Source organism: Choloepus didactylus, assembly GCF_015220235.1.
Source record: "Choloepus didactylus isolate mChoDid1 chromosome Y unlocalized genomic scaffold, mChoDid1.pri SUPER_Y_unloc1, whole genome shotgun sequence".
Lineage (NCBI taxonomy): Eukaryota > Metazoa > Chordata > Mammalia > Pilosa > Megalonychidae > Choloepus > Choloepus didactylus.
In genome coordinates this window covers 4,531,238-4,550,361 of record NW_023637624.1, presented here as the reverse complement: position 1 = coordinate 4,550,361, position 19,124 = coordinate 4,531,238, and the positions used below count along the sequence as shown (strand labels likewise).

Here is a 19,124-nt window from a genome sequence, read left to right as displayed (position 1 = left end):
GGTATTGTCTGATTCTTTATTCTACTTTGATTTAAGGTTATTTTTCCTTTTGCTGCTTCCTAGCTGTCATTTTTTTTTTCCTCTTTCTTTTGCCTCTCTACCTTCTTTGACTCTCCCTCCTGCCTTGTGGAAGAAATGTAGATGCTCTTATATAGATAGTGGTGAAGGTGGTGAACACATAAACGTATGACCATGCAGAGAACCATCGATTATTTACTTGGGATGGAATGTATGGTGAGTGAACAAAACCGTATTTAAAAAAATGGGTTGATGACAAAACCTCGAGGGCAATATACTGAGTGAAATAAGCCAGACACATTAGGACAATTATTACAGGGTCTCACTGACAGGAACTAATTATAATATGTAAACTCATAGACATGAAATATAAGGTACCAAGATATAGGACGAGGCTTAAGAATGGGGAGTGGTTGCTTAATATGAGGAGAATGTTGAATTAGGATGAACTCAAATGTCTGGAAATGAACAGGGGTGTTGGTAGCAAGATGTGAAAATAACTAACAGTGCTGAATGGTGTGTGAATGAGGTGGAAAGGGGAAGCTCAGAGTCATATATGTCACCAGAAGGAAAGTTGGAGGTCAAAAGATGTGAATGTATAAAACTGAATCCTATGGTGGGCAATGTCCGTGATCAACTGTACAAATACTAGAAATCACTTCCATGAACCAGAACAAATGTATGACAATACAATTAGAAGTTAATAATAGAGGGGCATATAGGGAAGAACTATATACCTATTACAAACTATATACTACAGTTAGTAGTATTTCAACATTTTTTCATAAACAGTAACAAATGTACTATATCAATACTAGGAGTCAACAATTGAGGGGGGTTGGTTAGGGATAGGGGAGGATTAGAGTTTCCTTTTCTTTTTTTTCTTTTTTTCATCTTTGACTTTATTTCTTGTCTGGAGTAATGAAAAGTTTCTAAAAATTGAACAGAAGTTAAGTGTGATGGATGCACAGCTGTATGAGGGTACCCAGGAGCAAGTGATTGTACACTTTGGATCTTTGGATAATTGTATGGTATCTGAACAATCTCAATAAAAATGAAAAAAAAGTAAAACAAACAAACAAACAACAAAAAAGTAAACAGAAAATCAAATTGAAAACCAAAAAAAAAAAAAAAAAACAAAACAAAAAAAACAAAACAGATGTGACAACTGTTTCAGCCAAGAGGATCTTAAAAAAACATGACGACTAATGTGGTATCCTGGACGGGATCCTGGAACAGAAAAAGGACATTAGGTAAAAACTAAGGAAATCTGAATAAAGTATGGACTCTATCTAGTTAGTAATAACATACCAATATTAGTTCATTAATTGTGACAAAGGTACCATACTAATGTAAGATGTTAATAAAAAGGGAAAACTGGCTGTGGGGTATATGGGAACTCTGGGGTATAAAGGAACTCTGTACCATCTTCACAATTTTTAAAAATAAATCTAAAAACTATTTTAAATAAAAATTTTATTTAAAAAAAATCAGTTGTAACATTTTGCACTTAGAGCTTGCTTTACACCCCAAATGATATTTTACAGCATACTGCCTACTTTTATTTCATCAGATTTGGCATCATCCAAACTACATTTCTTTGTTATAATCAGTTCCACCCTTTTTGAGGCAGGTCAAGAAATGTATTATAGGTTCAGGTGGAGATTCCAAAGAGGCATTCCAAACATGTATTGAGCAATGAAATTATCACTGAAATAATTGGGTAGCCTCTCAAGGTGAGTACTTGGGAGGATATAACATACATTTAGATGCATAAAGTCTGATTTCTTTGTAATCAATGTGCATCGTATCTTGTTTTCATATCGTTAGTTAATAATTCCTCCTATTGACAAGGATACCCTCAGTGGACCTGTAAGGAAACTAGAATGCCTTTTAAGGAGTTAAGATAAAATTCAACATATATGTTACTCTTATAGATGCAACTCTTAAGTTCTGATTGTTAAAAATTAATTATGTGGCCCTTTTTTCCCTTACCTTAGGTTGATTCCATCTTGTGAACTGGAGATCGAGACAGAAGTTAATTTTGGCACATTGGTTTCAAATAGTAAAGTATATTGCAAAGAGGTTAACATTATAAACCATGGCAGAGCTCCAGGTAAATATTTGCAATCATATAAATTAGCTTATGCTTTTGGGAGAAAGTTGGTACTGTTTGACATGTATACCTTGTGTGATTAATAGCTTCTCTGATTCATCCAAAAAAATGATGTCTGTCATTCAAAATAGCTCAAACCTTAAGGTCCTTAAATAGTATTACTGTAAAAGAATGACAAGCAATATTTCAGGAAAGATGAACCTGCCTTCTTATGATCCTGACTCTCAGATGCCTCCTAATCTCCCTGAGGAAAGGAGGCAGGGTGGTGTCATGGAAGTGACATAGTCCTTGGAGCCATCCAGAGAAAAATTGTTGCACATTGCCTTACTAAATGTGTGATCTGGGGCAAGTGTCTTTAAGAACATTGTACTTGAGTGCCTTTATTTAGAAATTAGGGATAATATGTACTATGGTTAAGTACGTACATATTTTAGATAATAAGGTTTGGGTGGAACACATAAATGCCCTAGTATGGTGCCTGTCTCATCATAAGTACTCATTAAATATTTATTATCTTTCTCTATAATATTCAATTTTGAATTTAAAGCATGGCCCCTAGAAGCTTCTTACTAATTGGTTATTGATTTAATAAATGCTTCTCTCTTCCCTAAGCTGGATTATTTCTATGGATTCTTGTTATGGTCTAAGAGAGTCCATAGTTGTGTGTATGTGCATGTGCACGTGTGCATGCATGCATGCATGCTCTTCATCGATGTTGTAGAGTAGGCATCTAATCGCTTATACTTTGTCTTCTGATTGGATGATCAGCATCTGGGGTGGCAAGGCTGTCATGTCTGCCACACTGAGGTAGGACTGCCTCAGGACAAAGAGGCATTTCTTTCTGATACTCTGCCTGTTTGGATACATGAAAGAAGTGTCAAATCCCAACCCCTTTTCTACTGACTGAGGATGTTCTTTGGGGCCATGTGATTGAGCATTGGGAATTATTCAGACAAAGGCAGTATGTCAATTTAGTAATTATTTCCTGGGATATAGCCAAATAAAACTTAGGAGTGTTCCTCACTGAATGTTGCTCATTTTGATTTTCATGCTTTGGTTTTTAAATAAGTGATTTTCTGCTACATATGGGATTGTAGAATATTAGGATCATTTGTGATGTGATTCCTGTGTTAAAGATGGCGTCTCTCATGGCAAGTATTTATTGTCTGCATGGTCCTTTAGAATCCCCAACTATATTTACAAGCAGTGATGTGTAATTGGGAGAATTTATTTTGTATTATTTTACTTTCAAAAAATCTGTCTTAACTGTTGTCTATTCAAAATCTTTGAGAGTTCTGATCAAAACTGTATCTTCTTTTTATTCTAAAATTTCGCTAAATTGTCCAGGTTTATTACATAAGAAAGATCTCTGTAAGTAATAAGAAATATGTTTTAAATTTAAAATAAATTAATAAAATAAAAGAAATAAAATTAATCTGGGTAAATACATTTTAGGAAAAATAATCTACATTGGCTCCTGGTATTATGTTAATGTTTTGTTAGTATTTGTAGTACTAGTATTTGTAGTAAATGCTATATATGGTTAGATTTGATAGAATCGAAAACTGGGAAATGCTAATTGCTATTACCTTACAAAATGCAACAAATTATCAATGAATCACATTTTCTTAGACTTAAATTGCCCTCCATTCTTGGAGTTGTGTTACATTATTTTTTTCTACCATTACCAAAATTTATGGCATGTATTACATTCACACCAGCAAGTGCCTGTAAAGTGCTGTAAAGTTTTTATTATCAGAAAGGACAACAACATATAAATATTCATGAGCATAACAATGTACATTCATGAAGGACAAAACACTTAGGTAGAAGATAGATTCAGCAACCAATGATGATTTTAATAAAATTGAAAATAAAAAAGATTTTATGTGACAAATATTTTATAGTTTTAAAGTTAAAGATCAAATGCTTACAAATTTATATATATATTTAAGAGAACATAAAAAAATTCCACATTCAGCAGATTCATGATTTGTACAGCTTAGTTTTCTCTCTTGGTAGTGTCATTAGTGTTATTATTTTTGGTTATGTAAATCCCAAAGTTTAGCTATGTAACAACTTCTTGATGGTTTCTTTTAATAGCCCATTATGGAATAACCATCCATGGATTTAGACCAAAGTTTTTTATCCTTTTTTTTTTTCTCAGCCTTCAGAAAAATGTTTCCCAAGTTTACTCCTGACTGCAAAGAAGCACTTGCCGTTTCTCCTTTTAAAAGGTGTAATTCAGTCTTTTAGATGTACTTAATATTAGTATTTTCTGAATTGATGAAATCTGTGTTCCCTTTTTTGTTTTTACATGTGGTAGACTGAATTATGCACCCCAATTTAGAAATGTTTTTAATCTTAATACCCATTCCTGTGGGTGTGAACCCATTGTAAATAGGATCTCTTGAAGATATTATTTAAGTTAAGGTTGGGTCTTAATCTGAATTACCGGAGGCCTTAGAGAAAGAAAGAAACTGGAAACCAGAGTAAGAGAAAGCCATGGGGAGGAGCCAGAAGTTGGAAGTCATTGGAACCAGAAGGGAAAAGAGAGGCCATCACCATGTGACATGTGTGATGAGAAGCAGAGAAAAAAAGCCAAAGAACCCCAAGGATCATCAGCAGCCATCATCAGAATGTTACAAACTTTGGGGAGAAAGCGTCACCTTGCTGGCATCTCAGTTTTGGATTTCTCCAGCCTCAAAACTGTAAACCAAAAAATCCCCATTGTTTAAGCTAACCTACTGTGTGGTATTTGTTATAGCAGCCTGGTAAATTAAGACATCTTTTATGATAATATCCACACCATCCCTCAGCTTTATCTTTGAAGACTGAAGAAAAACCCATGATTAGTTTAGCATGCCTTGAATCACAGTCATTTCCTCCTTCTTCTCAGTACACTTTATTATTTAAATATCCTTTTTCAATTACTTGAATTATTTGAATAGACTTTTTCTAGTACAGTGTTATTGTTGAACAGTTTCCAAAGTCCCGAGGGTGATTTTTATGCACCGTTTCGGTGTTTAAACAGTTTAGGTTTATTTGGGCTGTTTTGCCCCACGTATATGATCTTTGTCTCACTTTTCATGTTCACTCTTCCTAACCCCTTTCACCTGATCATCAGCATCATTTCTTTGCTTTTCTGTCTAGAAGAGCCTGGCATCATCTGTAAACTAGGAAGTTTGCTAAATTGGACCAAACTCAGGGTTGGTGCTCATGATCTTCCTTAACCACCTGGAGAAGCACCCACTACTTATTCTCAACCCATGTTTTGTGTTTTATGTTTTCCAGTTTTGTTGTCATGGAGTCTAAATATACTCTGCATGTATAACACAATGCCGAACATACAGCAGACACTTACTAATCCTTATTCATCAATTGATTTGGTTCAGTGATTGCTCAGAGTTTCAGTAAAGAACCATTAAGCTTTCAATGAAAGATAATTGAACTGAGAACTAACTTTTTAATCCCCTATGAGCATTTTGTAGTCTCCAAAACTTAATCATTGGAAGATATGCAGACTAGTGCATGCTTAGCATCCTTAGACCCAAGGAAACTTAAAAAAAAAGACATGCATAAGAAACAGCAATGTCCTTGGAGACATAACATTTGATTTTGAATAGCAGCCTATAAAACTACCTACTCTGCTCGACCTGGCTTGATTCTATAACTATTTTTATTCAAAAATCTATTTGTTATATAGTTTCTGAAAGTTGTTCAAAGGATTAAAGGCAAGGTAGCAATTTATACTTTGCCAGTCAATGTCTAAGCTGCTTCTTTAGAATGGTTAGAGCAACCCAGATTCAAAAAGCATATGCCTTGAAAGCATTATGTTGAATGAAACATACCAGGTGGAAAAGGTTTATTTTTGTCCTCTATAAAAAATCTAAAATAAATAAATTAATGGAGACGGGAAGTAGATTAGAAGTTACCATGGGCTGGGGGGCAGGAAGGGCAATGGGAAGTTGTTCCTTTATAGTTACAGAGTTTCTGTTGGGGTCATGAAAAGGTCTTAGTAAGAGATAGTGATGATGGTAGCACAACATTGTGAGTGTAATTAATACCACCGAGGTGTACCCTTAGAATGGCTGAATGCGGAAAATTTGTGAGATATATATATGTTATATATATGTTTTACATATATGTGTGTGTATATGTATATAAAACAAAACCAACAGAAAAAACCCCCAGGTTTGTGTTGTAAAGAACACTTCACTCTAGGCACAGCTCATACCTTATGTGCTGTTCTAAGGTTTATCAGGACATGCCTGTGTATTCATCTTAGGTGACTTATTAGAAACATTTCACATAGTTGGCAACTGCTACTTCTTAAAAAACAACTCAGCTTTGATGACACGTAACTCCTGTATAGAATAGTGGTCTTGGAGTGAGGTCAACCAGGGCTGAAATCTTGGTTGCACCATTTAATAGCTGGGAGGCGCTGGCAAGGAATTTACTCTCCTAGAACATCTTCTGTATTGCCTGTAAAATAGAGGTAAACATCTTGCCTGCCTCCTACAATTATGGAGATGATTAATAAAGTGCTCTGCATACTCTCTGGTATAAAGTAAATGTTCAGTAACTATTAGCTATTATTGTTATCATTATTCTTTTTCTACCACCCCTCAATTCTCTTTTGTGGACTACTGTTCTCCCCCCACCCCCACCCCCGCCTTGTTGGTTCATTAAATGTGTATGGTCCTTAGAGTTTTTGTTGAACTTCCATGTGTCCTTGGTCAATACACTCTCCCTGGGCAATCACTTTCATTCCTATTACTTCATTGACTTCTTCAGATCCATACTATACTCTGGGTCTCCTTCAGGAGTGTGAAAATTAACACGTCTAAAACTGATCTCAACTCCCCTACATCAAAAACAAAAAAACAAAAACACTTCTTCCTTTTATCTTTTATACTGAACGGTGCCACCATGCCACCATGTACTTGGACAAGTCATAAACTTGGCAAAATCCTTGACATCTCATTCATATGTATGCAGGTTCATTCATATGTATGCATCATTCATATGTATGCAGGTTGGTTTAAATTTCTTTTAAGTACTGTCTGTTCACTTCCTAAATATGTCAGAAACCCTACTTCTCTCTATTCCATTACCATTTCTCTACAAGAGGCCATCATCATCTTTTGCCTAGCTACTGCACCAACCTAAATAATTCTGTTGAAGTCTCCTCTTATCTCTTTCTAGTTCAATATCCACCTGTTAGCTTGTGTCATATCTGACCAAAATGTAAATCTGATCAAAAATGTTCTATTTGTAGCATATTTCATTCAGTATCACCTTGCTCTTTGGATAAAGTTTTTGCTCAGTTGTTAGTATTAAAAACAGAAACAATCACATAGTTCATCATAATTAGTAGTATTAAAAGTATATTAAGCTTACAGTAATCTGGATATAATTCCTGTTTTAATGTATTTAAAAGATCAGACAATGCTCTTTTTGTTTCTCTGTTGTTCCTGAATAAGCTTTTGAAACCTTCACTTAAATTCTTTGATCAAATTACACCTATAATGTAGGAACTATTTTACTGAATCAGCCTTAACTAAACTCAGATAGTTTTCTTTTTCTGGAGGATCAAATCAATAATATCTATTTATTTGAAACATATATACTTTTACACATTTTTGTAAAATTATTTTTAAGTAAGAATAAAATGATCCTTAAATATTAAGACATTTGTGCTTCTCTCAAATGATTGGTTTAACCAGTTTTTTATTGTGACTTTGCCTTTTCCCTCAGCTCATCTCTACGTTAAAAAAAATTAGTGCCATTATATATTTTCAATACTTTAATTATGCTAATACTTTTCTTTTCTTAAGTTAAATGACTTGTTTCTTGAAAATGTCATCAAATGTGATTTAAAAAAAGGATGAATTGGGAATTGGCAATGTTGATTATGTTGATAGCATGCTCATTTGTTTTAGTATTGTATAATGATATTAAAGAGACTCATCATTGGCTGCTTCTATTTTTTGACATATTTTGAGCACTGCTTGGTGCCAAGCACTGTGTGGGGTGCCATAACCACAGAGAAGAAAAGAGTGTCTGATCTCAAGGATCTCATGCTCTAATGTAGTAACCAAATATTACCATAAATTGTGAACTATTTCTACTTTCAGAATAGCAAATCTTTGTAGCCTCTTTCTCATATGTTATTTGATTCTAAAAAACCATTCCTTCTGCCCTAATCCTGTGTATGCTGGATTACTTTGTCTATACGGAAGTGGTAGTGGGTGAAAGTGTGAGCCCTCGATTTAGAAATATCCAAGCGAAAATTCCTGCTCTATTTCTCTATTTGTTAGTTTCTAGATGTAGCAGTTAACTATTAATGTGTAATATAAAAACCCTGTAGTTCAGTCTTAACACAATAATCATTTTTTAATCATTCATATGTATGCAGGTTGGTTGGTGCTTGGCTGATCTAGGCTAAGTTACCTGGGTGGCCCTGACTCAAGCTGAGGCTGCTGGGGCTGCTCTATTTCTCACTGCATGACTATGGGTTAGCTGGTGTGATGGTTAGCCTTATGTGTCAACTTGGCCAGGCTATAGTACTTATTTATTTAACTAAACACTAATCTGGGTGTTGCTGTTGAGGTATTTTGTAGATGTGATTGACATCTACAATCATTTGACTTTAGTTAAAGAGATTTCCCTTGAAAATGTGGGTGGGCCTCATCAAATCAGTTGAAAGCCTTAAGAGCAAAAACAGAGGTTTCCTGGAGAAGAAGGAATTCTGCCTCTGGACTGAAACATCAACTCCTATCTTCTGGACTGTCTTACAAACTTTCAATTTGGCAGCCCCCGCAGTCATATAAGCCAAATCCTTAAAATCTCTCTCTGCCTCTCTCTCTCTCTCCTCCTGGAGAACCCTGACTGATACAGATTTCAATACCAGGAGGTAGAGTGCTGCTATAATAAATACCTAAAAATGTGGAAATGGCTAATGGGTAGAGTCTGGAATAATTTTGAGACAGTTGATAGAAGATGAGTACATACTGCCGTGAAGACATGATTAGTAAAATAAGAATGTTAAAGCAGCTTCCAGTGAAGCCTTAGAAGGAAATGATGGGCATGTTATTGGATACTAGAGGAAAGGTGGTCCTTGTTAAAAGGTGCAGAGATTTGGCTGAATTGAATTTTACCATTGGGTGGAAATTAGAAGTTATAAGTGATGAACTTGCATATTTAGCTGAAGACATTTCCAAGCAAAGTGCAGAAAATATGTCTTGTTTCCTCCTTGCTGCTTATAGTAAAATGTGGGGAAAAAAAAGATAAATTGAAGAATGAATGTAAAGCAAAAAGGAACCACTGCTTGATGATTTAGAGAATTCTCAGCCTATTCGGCATTGTGCTCTGGAAACAAGGCCAAGGGTGTGGCTGGACAACCTTTTGCTAAAGAGATTAGGTGTGTGTCTTATGGATCCCATCAACCATCTCAGCAGAAACACTGCCATCTTATACTGAAGGGGACAGAGATGGGACTAAATGAAGGAAGAAATCTCAGACTTCTTGGATTCTGCAGGCAGGAAATGGGTCAGTAAGAGCTACTCAGCAGCAAACATGTTATCCTTCAAGGAAATGGAAGAATGACTCTGAGGGTGGCTCAGAGGCTGGTGGGGCTACCATTGCTACCATGAGCCTAGAAGGTATGGTTCTAAGGGCCAGGGCTCCTACCTTGGGCTGGGAGGACAGAGCTGCTTCATTAGGCTGAGAGCCCTTAAACCTGGTGGAATTCATCCTTCTGGATTGCAAAGTTACTTTAGACCAGTGAGCCCTTAATTATTTCCGTATTCTCCCTTTTGGAATGGAAATGTCTCTGATGCCTGTCCCACCATTGTAGTTTGGAAACAAATAAGTTGCTCTCCAGACTTCACAGGCCTACAGATGGAGAACAGTTGTATCCAAGGATGAACCATATCCAGAGTCTCACTCATACCTGAGTTATTGTAAAATGAGGTTTGGGACTTATTTTGAGTTTATTATGTAAATAAGATTTTGGACTTAGAGTTGGTGCTGAAATGGGTTAAAACTTCGGGGGATGTTGGGATTGGGTCAGTGTATTTTGTACGTGGGAAATTTGCAGGTCCCAGAATGCAGACTTATGCATTGAATTGTGTCCTCCAAAAAGATATGTTGAAGTCCCAGTATGTGTGAATGTGACCTTATTTGGAAATAGGGTCTTCGCAGATGTAATCAAGTTAAGATGAGATGATACTGAACAAGGGTGGGCCCTTATCCAATGACTGATGTCCTTGTAAGAAGAGGAGAAGAAACGCAGATACACAGACGGGGAGGAGAACATCATTTGAGGAGATAGACACACAAAGAGAAGACATGCTAGTGAACATGGAGGCAGAGATTGGAGTTATGCTTCCAGAAGCCAAGAAACACCTGGGGCTACCAGAGTCAAGGAAGAGACAAGGAAAGATTCTCCCTAGAACTTTCAGAAGGAGCATGGCCTTGCTGACACCTTGATTTCAGACTTTTAGCCTCAGTCACTGTAAGCCAATACTTTTCTTTTGTTTGAAGTCACCTGCTTGTGGTACTTTGTTATGGAAGCCTTAGGAAACTAATATAGTTGGGGTTGCTCTGCTCCATATGTGCTTACCCTATGGCCCCATGTCCAAGAAGAAGCAGCTACCCAGGAGAAAGACTTCCCATGGTAAGTGTGCTCCGGTAAACTTTCAAGAGAAAATCAGGGCTTGGAACTGGCATGCTGTCACTTCCACCCACGTACTATTAACTAAAGCAAATCCTCCATGATCAAGCCCGAAGTCAAGGGGTAAGGAAGCACACTTTGTTTGTGATAGGGCAAGGCTATGGATGCAGAGAAGGATGAAGAATTGGGGTCAACAATGTAATCTACCATACTAGTTGTGAGACTCTGGGTAAGTCCCTCAATCTTTCTAAGCCTCTACTTCCTTATTTGTAAAATGGAGGTAATGATTGAACTAATCTCATACAATTGTTTTGAGGAGTACATAGAAGAATGTATTCAAAATGTTTAGCCTAGATACAGTACAAGATGACATATTTTAGCCATTCTGGAGGGTTGAGACCTAATATTAGGCTCAAGTTTGTTGGGTGACCCCAGAGATTGAACTTACAATGAAAGCTGTGATACTTGGCCCACAGTAGAACATTACTCTGTACTGTGTGTCTGCCCCCTGTCAAGAATGTGAATGAAACATTTTAAGGATCCAGAATGCTCTTGTTATCCATAGGTGTGTTTCAAACAGAATACCAGGGCCAATTACCCATTGTCATTTTTCCATCTAATGGTACTGTGGAGCCTATGTCATCAACGGTTGTCAAAGTGGATTTCTGTGCAGATGAACCCAGAGTTGTGAATGAGGTGGCAAAGTAAGTATATACTACTTGTCATGGCTCTTAACTCTTTCCTGTTTCACTCTTCAGACATATCTGTTGCTTTTGTTTTTATGTTATATGCTTTGCTCTTTTATTCAGCATTCATTGAGTCTTTATTATTTGCCAAGTACTTGGGACTCTAAAATGGTAAGAGCTACATGAAAGAGTTGGCAGGTGAACCACTTACTGGTGAGTCTGAATTAGCCAAGCAAAGAGCAGTGCTGAGCTGTGTGTGTGTGCATGTATGTGTGTGCTTGCATATACGGGGAGGTGAGTGGTGGTGACTAGAGTGGCTTATACGAGTGATTTCAGGTAGAGTAAGTAGTAGTGGACAAAATCTTAGAGGTAAAAAGACAGTGTTACACACTAAGAGATCTGAGGCAATGTCAGAGGTAAAGAGATAGAGGTGAAGAGGGGAGTGATGACAGATAAGGCCAGAGGAACAGAACCGGTTCAGCATCCAGTAAAGGGCCTTGTAGGCCAATGTTTTTGCTTTTTTTTATACTGTGTGTCTCAGTTTGTTAGTGGGATGCACAATCATAATGGGTCACCACTAGTGTTATAAAATGAAATTGGAAGTATCAGAAGGCATCTCACATAGTAAAGTCTGTTTTGTAAGGCTTGTTTGTTTCATGTGCATACACACGTATATATGTGTGTGATTTCTATGTTGCAATGTAACATGTATTTCTTACTGAAGGTCATAGTAAAAAAATACTTGAGAAAGAGTTCTGAGCCTTGATAGGAGCTTAGGTTCTATTGAGAAGGCTGTGAAGTCTTAGAATTATTTGAAGATAGGACTTTATTGATGGGTTTGCATTTAGAAAGGTCATGCTAGTAGCAGTGTGCCAAACAGATCAGGGAGTACAGGAGTAGGGTAGACAGCCTTACTAGAAGTTGTAATAGTAAGGCAAGAGGGAAATGATGATGACCTGAGCTAGGGTACAGTTTTGGAGGATGGAGAGGAGTGAGCAGATTGAAGATATATTATGGAGGTATTTTTGACTAAATTTGGTGAATCATTGTAGAAAGGGAAGGTAAGAGGAGGGGCAAGTCTGTAAGAGAAGATCTTAAATTCAGTTTTGACATGTTGGAATATATTTTCAGACTCCTGATTAAGCTGGTTAGTGCCTATTAGATTTAATTGTGTTGAGCCCCCAAAAGAAGTTTGGTCTACATATATTGTGTTTGGGGTCATCAATTTATAAGTGGGAGATGAAGCATAGAAGTCATGAAAATAACTCTGAGAATGAGGATAGAGGGTAAAAGAGTAGGAGAAAAACGCCAGCATTCCTGGAGTTTACAGAAGATCCAAGTCCTAGAAGATTGAGATAGAAGTGCCTGGATAAGTTAAAAGGAAAGTCAAGAAAATATGACTTCATGCATGGAAACTAAGAGAGGGGAACTGTGCAAGGAGCTGGTATCAACAACGCCCAAATTTACAGAGATACAGCATAAAATAAGGACTTAGGTAACAGTTATGGAGTAGTCAGTTATTTGTGGGACCTGAAAGGGCTCGATTAAAAAAGATTGCTTTTATGTCAGAGAGGGATAGATATGGGAGAGCATTTCCAAAAGAAGCTTGAAATTAGTCAGGGAAGTGACATTTTATCGGGAGACGATCATTTCAACAACAGAATAGGATTTTGCTGAGACACTTTACTTCATAGGGAATTGTGTTATTAGGGTGGGAATAAAGTCATTTGTTGGCCTTAGGGTGGGATGAGTTGGAAACAAATCTCAGAATTCTAGAACTAGAAGTAACCATATATATCATCTCATGTAACTGTAGTTTTATGAAATAATTAGTAATACGGACATGAGATTGAGTACTTTCTGGGATAGATTCATGAGATTAATTTTGAATATTTATGTTTCCTGGACACAGTGAATTAGACTGCACATATGCCATTTTATTGTGTAGACTAGACAGAGAGAAGGAAGGTATAGCTCCTGGAATGCATGTAAAGGAACTGTTCTTAGACTTTTGAATTTTTCTTATAATGTGGTTTTATAAAATTTCTGTTTATCAAATATTTATCAGAAAATAAAGTATACGTACTCCTAATTAAAATATATGCCTTTATGTATTTCATTATTTTACAGCGTGAGATTGCAAGGTAGTCCGGACATGCTCCTGAGGATTGAAGCTCATGTGGTTGAACAGATTATTGAATTGTTAAACATGAGTAGTGACAAAATAGTTGATTGCATTCACTTTGGTTCTGTTTTCTTTGGAACATCAAAAACTGAATATGCACTTCTATATAATAATAGCCCAGAACCAATAAATTGGGTGGCCATAGTTCAAGATGATTCAGTTGGAGAAGAATTGGTAAGTAAAGAATGCAACAGGGGAAGATCAGCTATTATAGATTGAGGAACAGTTTGTTTCGAAAGTAGCTATATAAGTGACAAGTTATTTATTATTCTAAATATATTTTAGCACAGGCAGATAGATCTGATTTCATGTGTCCCCAAGGGTAGCCTAGAAAATTCAGTGAATTTAAATTAGCATTGATAGTAATAGATATAATAGATAAGTACTTCAAATAAATTAGTGGCAATGGGGATTTTTGTTCTCACTGATTTTTAAATAATTCTTTAAATTTTGTAATGTGCCTTGAACACATTTATGTATGTGTCACTTTAAAGATATATAGATTTTCACTATCTTCTAGACTCTGAAATTTAACAATTATTTAATGATCTCCTCTTAAAATTTTATGTTTGTGTCTTCCTTAATACTTTTTTATCTCTGATTTTATATTACAGGGTACCAATATTAGACAAAGAACAGATATTGCTTTAAACAATCTCACCTGCATAAGGAAAAAAAGGAACATAGATATTACTTCTTTTATCTCTTGTATTCCTAATGAAGGAACTTTATTACCTTATCAAAAGACTGTAATTACATTTTGTTTCAGCCCAAAGTAAGCAAAAATTAATGCAATTGTATTCTTAATTATTAGTAGAAAGTATATTAACCATGCATTCATCAGACTGATTTTAATACTATTGTAGTAAAACTTGTCAGAGGCACAAATTGGATTTTTCTTATTATAATTCTAAATATTTCCAACATGGTTAATACTATTATCTGTAATGCTAAGTATGATTCTAAATATTTTGTGTGATGTTCTAGTTTGCTAATGCTGCCGGAATGCAAGACACCTGAAATGGATTGGCTTTTATAAAAGGGGGTTTATTTGGTTACACAGTTACCGTCTTAAGGCCATAAAGTGTCCAGGGTAACACATCAGCAATCGGGTACCTTAACTGGAGGATGGCCATTGGTGTCCGGAAAACCTCTGTTAACTGGGAAGACATGTGGCTGGCATCTGTTCCAAAGTTCTGGTTTCAAAATGGCTTTCTCCCAGGACATTTCTCTCTAGGCTGCAGTTCCTCAAAAATGTCACTGTTAGTTGCTCTTGGGGTGTTTGTTCTCTCTTAGCTTCTCTGGAGCAAGAGTCTGCTTTCAACGGCCATCTTCGAACTGTCTCTCACCTGCAGCTACTCTCTCAGCTTCTGTGCATTCTTCAAAGTGCCCCTCTTGGCTATAGCAGGCTTGTTCCCTCTGTCTAAGCTTATATAGTGCTCCAGTAAACTAACCAAGGCCCATGCTGAATGGGTGAGGCCACACCTCCATGGAAACTATACAGTTAGAGCCATTACGCACAGTTGGGTGTGTCACATTTCCATGGAAACTCTCAAAGAATTACAATCTAATCAACACTGATACATCTGCCCACACAAGATTACATCAAAGATAGTGGTGTTCTGGGGGACATAATGCATTCAAACTAGCACATGTGATATTAAAATTCTCTCCAGAGCTTGTGGAAATGGGGTGGAGAAAGTTGAAGTTTTGTGTTGTTTTGGATCATGGCCAAAAACAATTTCAACAGCCAAGACTTCGTTCTCTCTATTGGGTGATCAAGCGATGGTCCGTGGCATGCATTATATTCTAGGTGCCTCCAAATAGAATGCAGAGCTACTGCCAGGACACAATGCTGCTGCTTTGAATATCATGGGTATTAAGCCTATAGCAGCTTCTGTTATCAAACGCGCTTGCTGAAATTCATATGGGCTTTTAGGACTTGTGCAAGTGTATATTTTCCACAATTCTGTGTACTTTTGTTATTTAGTTGAAAATATATTTGGAAATGCTGTTTTAAATATATAGTAGCAGTTACAACTACAACTGCATTGGTTTCAGTGTGTGTCAATAAACTGATCTAATTGCAAGTCTGTTTACTCTTGACTGTGACAGAACAATGTTTAATGTACTTCTTCTCTCTGTGGTAACAGGGTACTTTGGTGATACCAATTGCCTGCTCAAGGCTCAGTTGTGTTTTAATTTAAGGAGGGTAGTAAATCAAGCAGTTGTTCCATTTGTACAATCCACAATTGCCTTATTAATGATACCCTCTTGCAGGAGTTTTCTTTGGTGAATCTGTAAGATTCTGTTTAGTACACAGTCTTTAAACTTCTCAATATTCTTTTTTTATGGCAACATGTTAACTTCATTTGAAAGTTTAATGAAGAACCATAGGTATGAGTATGATTTGAAGTATTAATTAAATGTGTGCAAACATGCTCTCTGCATTCCTGTCTAATAATATGCATCAGCCTTTTGTAAAGGCAATTGAATATCCACTGTTAATAAAAGCTGACTTCTGGGTAAGGCAGATCAGTTTAGCCAACGGGCAGTCCTCTGATGTAACCCATTTTTCTTTGGTTCTGCTTCTTTTCTCCTCATCCCTCCTAACCTTTTCTCCTCTAACAAGATTTGCATGTCAGATTGTGGTTGGTAATATGCATCCACTTGGAGAGACAGATGTGTAACAGAGGACTTTGATTACACCTGGGGATAATAGAGAGTATTGTAAAAGTTTGAACAGAGTCCTTAGGCAACAGCAAACTTGGCCTGCGAAGAAAATCCTTCATAGTGACAGTGGTCTTTGAGCTGGGCCATGAAGAATTTGTATATTTAAATTACTCTTGTCTTGTCCTTCTTTTGGCAAGTCTCCCCATCTTTTCAGTGATTTTGCAAAACGGATCACAGTTGAATTTTAATTCATTAACTTATATCTGCTTGTATAGATTTAAAGATTGGGTTGATATTCCCTTGTGAGAGGCGATGGAATGTATCACCTTTGCTGTAAAAATAAGTGATTGTGATTTTTTTACAGACTAATCAGTGATAGTAATAAGGATATTGATCCTTCACACAGGCAAGACTATGCTATCTTTTTGAGATTTGAGTCTGTAGGAAGTAAAGATGGATTTTTGAGAGATGATGACAGTAAAGCCATCAACAGTAAGTATGAAATGAGCATAATCATGAAATGCATAAGTTTAAATTTTTAGAAGTTTGAACATTGTGCAGAGACAATATAATAAAAATATGTAATTATTGAATAGAATGAAAGTGCAAACATTCCTAAGAGACCTTAAAACATCATTTATGTAGTACTAAGAAAGAAGTCAACCTCAGAATAATTCACATAAAATTATTTCTGGCTCAGATTTAGATGACCTTATAATTTTAAAATGACACCAGGTAAACCAGATGCTATAGAGGTTAAGGGATGAAGAAAAACTATACCTAGGTTTTCTGTTAGAATTTCGTATGGGAACAAATGATCCATCTCATCGCTACCATATTTCCAGTATTTGTAGCATCTACATACAGTAACAGTCAAAGAACAAGATTTATCAGATACAATATAATGTCCTGTCATGGGATAAGTGCATATGCTTTGCAGACCATGTGTCAAGGTGTATTATACTAATTACAGTCTCACGTTATATTAGGTGGGTTGCGGTGAGGAAAAATGAAACAGGACTTGGAATTCAGTTTAGCAACACAGATCAAAGAGAAAATAAAGATATAGAAAGGTGAGGGATCAAACCCAGGAAGATGAGCCATACCAGGGATGGGTAGGTCCATTCAGATGCTTAAGCAAGTCAAGAGTCTGGAAGATTTGCATGTCAGAAAGAGTGATTTCATTGAGTAGGGTTGAACTAGGATCCTGGGGATGAAATTGATTTATCTGTTAATGTTTATGTCATAGTTTGTGATACTGAATTACATCTGCTGATCATAGATAGAACATTGGTTCAAGGCTTTCAGGTTTTGAATGGCTAGAGATGGAGATGCTAAATTTGCCCTAAAGTTAATTTAGAATTTAAGAATGGCTAGTAAGAGCATCAGTGAAGAAAGATAAACTGTTTTATGGTGTGAGTTACACTGCTCTGTCTGCAAAACTGTTCTTATATCCAACAGAACCTAAAATCTATACATCCTGCCTTCTTTCTGTTGTCTCAGAAATGTCATGTTTATATCCTTAATCAGCATGTATTCCATTGTCCATGGTTTTAACCACTCTTTTCCATGTATCATTAAGTCTTTTGGCCTCTTGGTCCATCTCTTATTGTCATGGAGTGGAAAAACCTTCAATCTGAATAAATTCAACTATTAGCCTATTCTGGTATTCATCTGGGTAGCTAATTGAGATGGAGAAAAACACACAACCATGTTGAGAGGTATCCCTTTAAATCCATAACCACTAAACTCAAGTGGGTCCTTTGAAATGTTTGACATTCCCGTTGCATTCTACCATCCATTTACTTTCTCACAATTCTAGATGTATACCACATACCTTCTTTTTTTCCTCAAACTTCCAATCCCTCCTTCCTCTTTCTCACCCTAAGCTTGTAAATATGTTCAGTGGCCTGGTAAATATTTCCATGTAGATGTCTACTAGGCATCTCAAACATAGCATGTCCAAAACAGAACTCCTGATTTCCCCACAACCTACTTCTCCTGCAGTGCTACTTGTCTCAAGAAATAGCGATTACTTCCTTTCAGTTGCACAGGCCAAAAACATTAAAGTCGTATTTTATCCCCTATTTGCTTTCATATGCTCCATGTAATCTGTGAGCAAATCTTATTAACTTTACCTTCAAAAACATATCTAAAATCTGACTATTTCTCATCCCCTCTGCTGTCACCCCAGTCAAACCCTCCATCATATCTTTCCTGGATGATTGCAATAGCCTCCTAACTAATTTCTCTGATTCTGTCCTTGTCCCATTACAGTCTAATCTCAAGTCAGCAGCCACAGTGATTTTGCAAGTATAAGACTGATGATGTCCCACTTGTCCCCTTCCCCACCCACTCGAAATGTTCCAGTGACTTCTTATCTCACAGAGTTGAAACCTTTTCTGTGAACTCTAAGGTTCTGTATGATCTGGCCACATACCATTTCTGAACTCATTTTCTAATATCTTCCCCCAACTATGTTGGGTTCCTTTGTGTTTCTTGAACATGCCAAGCAAGTTCATACCTCAGAGTCCTTGTATTTGCTATTCTCATTGTCTGGAATACCCTTTCCCTGGATTTTCACGTGACTTCCTTCCAGACTCCCTTTATACATTTGTTCAGATGTCTCCCTATCACAGAGGTCTTTTTGGAATTCCCTATATGAATAATGGCCCCATGGCTTTGCACTCTTATTTGTCTTACCCTTATATACTTAATCCCCATAGCATTTATTTTCTCTGAAATGCTATATGTTTACCTGTGCCT

General features: G+C 36.5%; 1 protein-coding gene across 3 annotated transcripts in view; it reads left to right on the top strand.

Annotated features, from left to right (window-relative positions):
* CFAP47 (cilia and flagella associated protein 47) overlaps positions 1–19,124 on the top strand; it is a 455,597-nt gene that overhangs the window by 9,472 nt on the left and 427,001 nt on the right. For all 3 annotated transcript variants that reach the window (XR_005215040.1, XM_037824716.1, XM_037824715.1), the window contains exons 3-7: positions 2,019–2,134; positions 11,380–11,518; positions 13,631–13,859; positions 14,300–14,460; positions 16,723–16,850. Coding sequence is in view for 2 of the 3 variants with exons in the window: in XM_037824716.1 (XP_037680644.1) it covers positions 2,019–2,134; positions 11,380–11,518; positions 13,631–13,859; positions 14,300–14,460; positions 16,723–16,850 (773 nt within the window). In the remaining variant the exon portion in view is untranslated. The remainder of the gene's footprint in view (positions 1–2,018; positions 2,135–11,379; positions 11,519–13,630; positions 13,860–14,299; positions 14,461–16,722; positions 16,851–19,124) is intronic.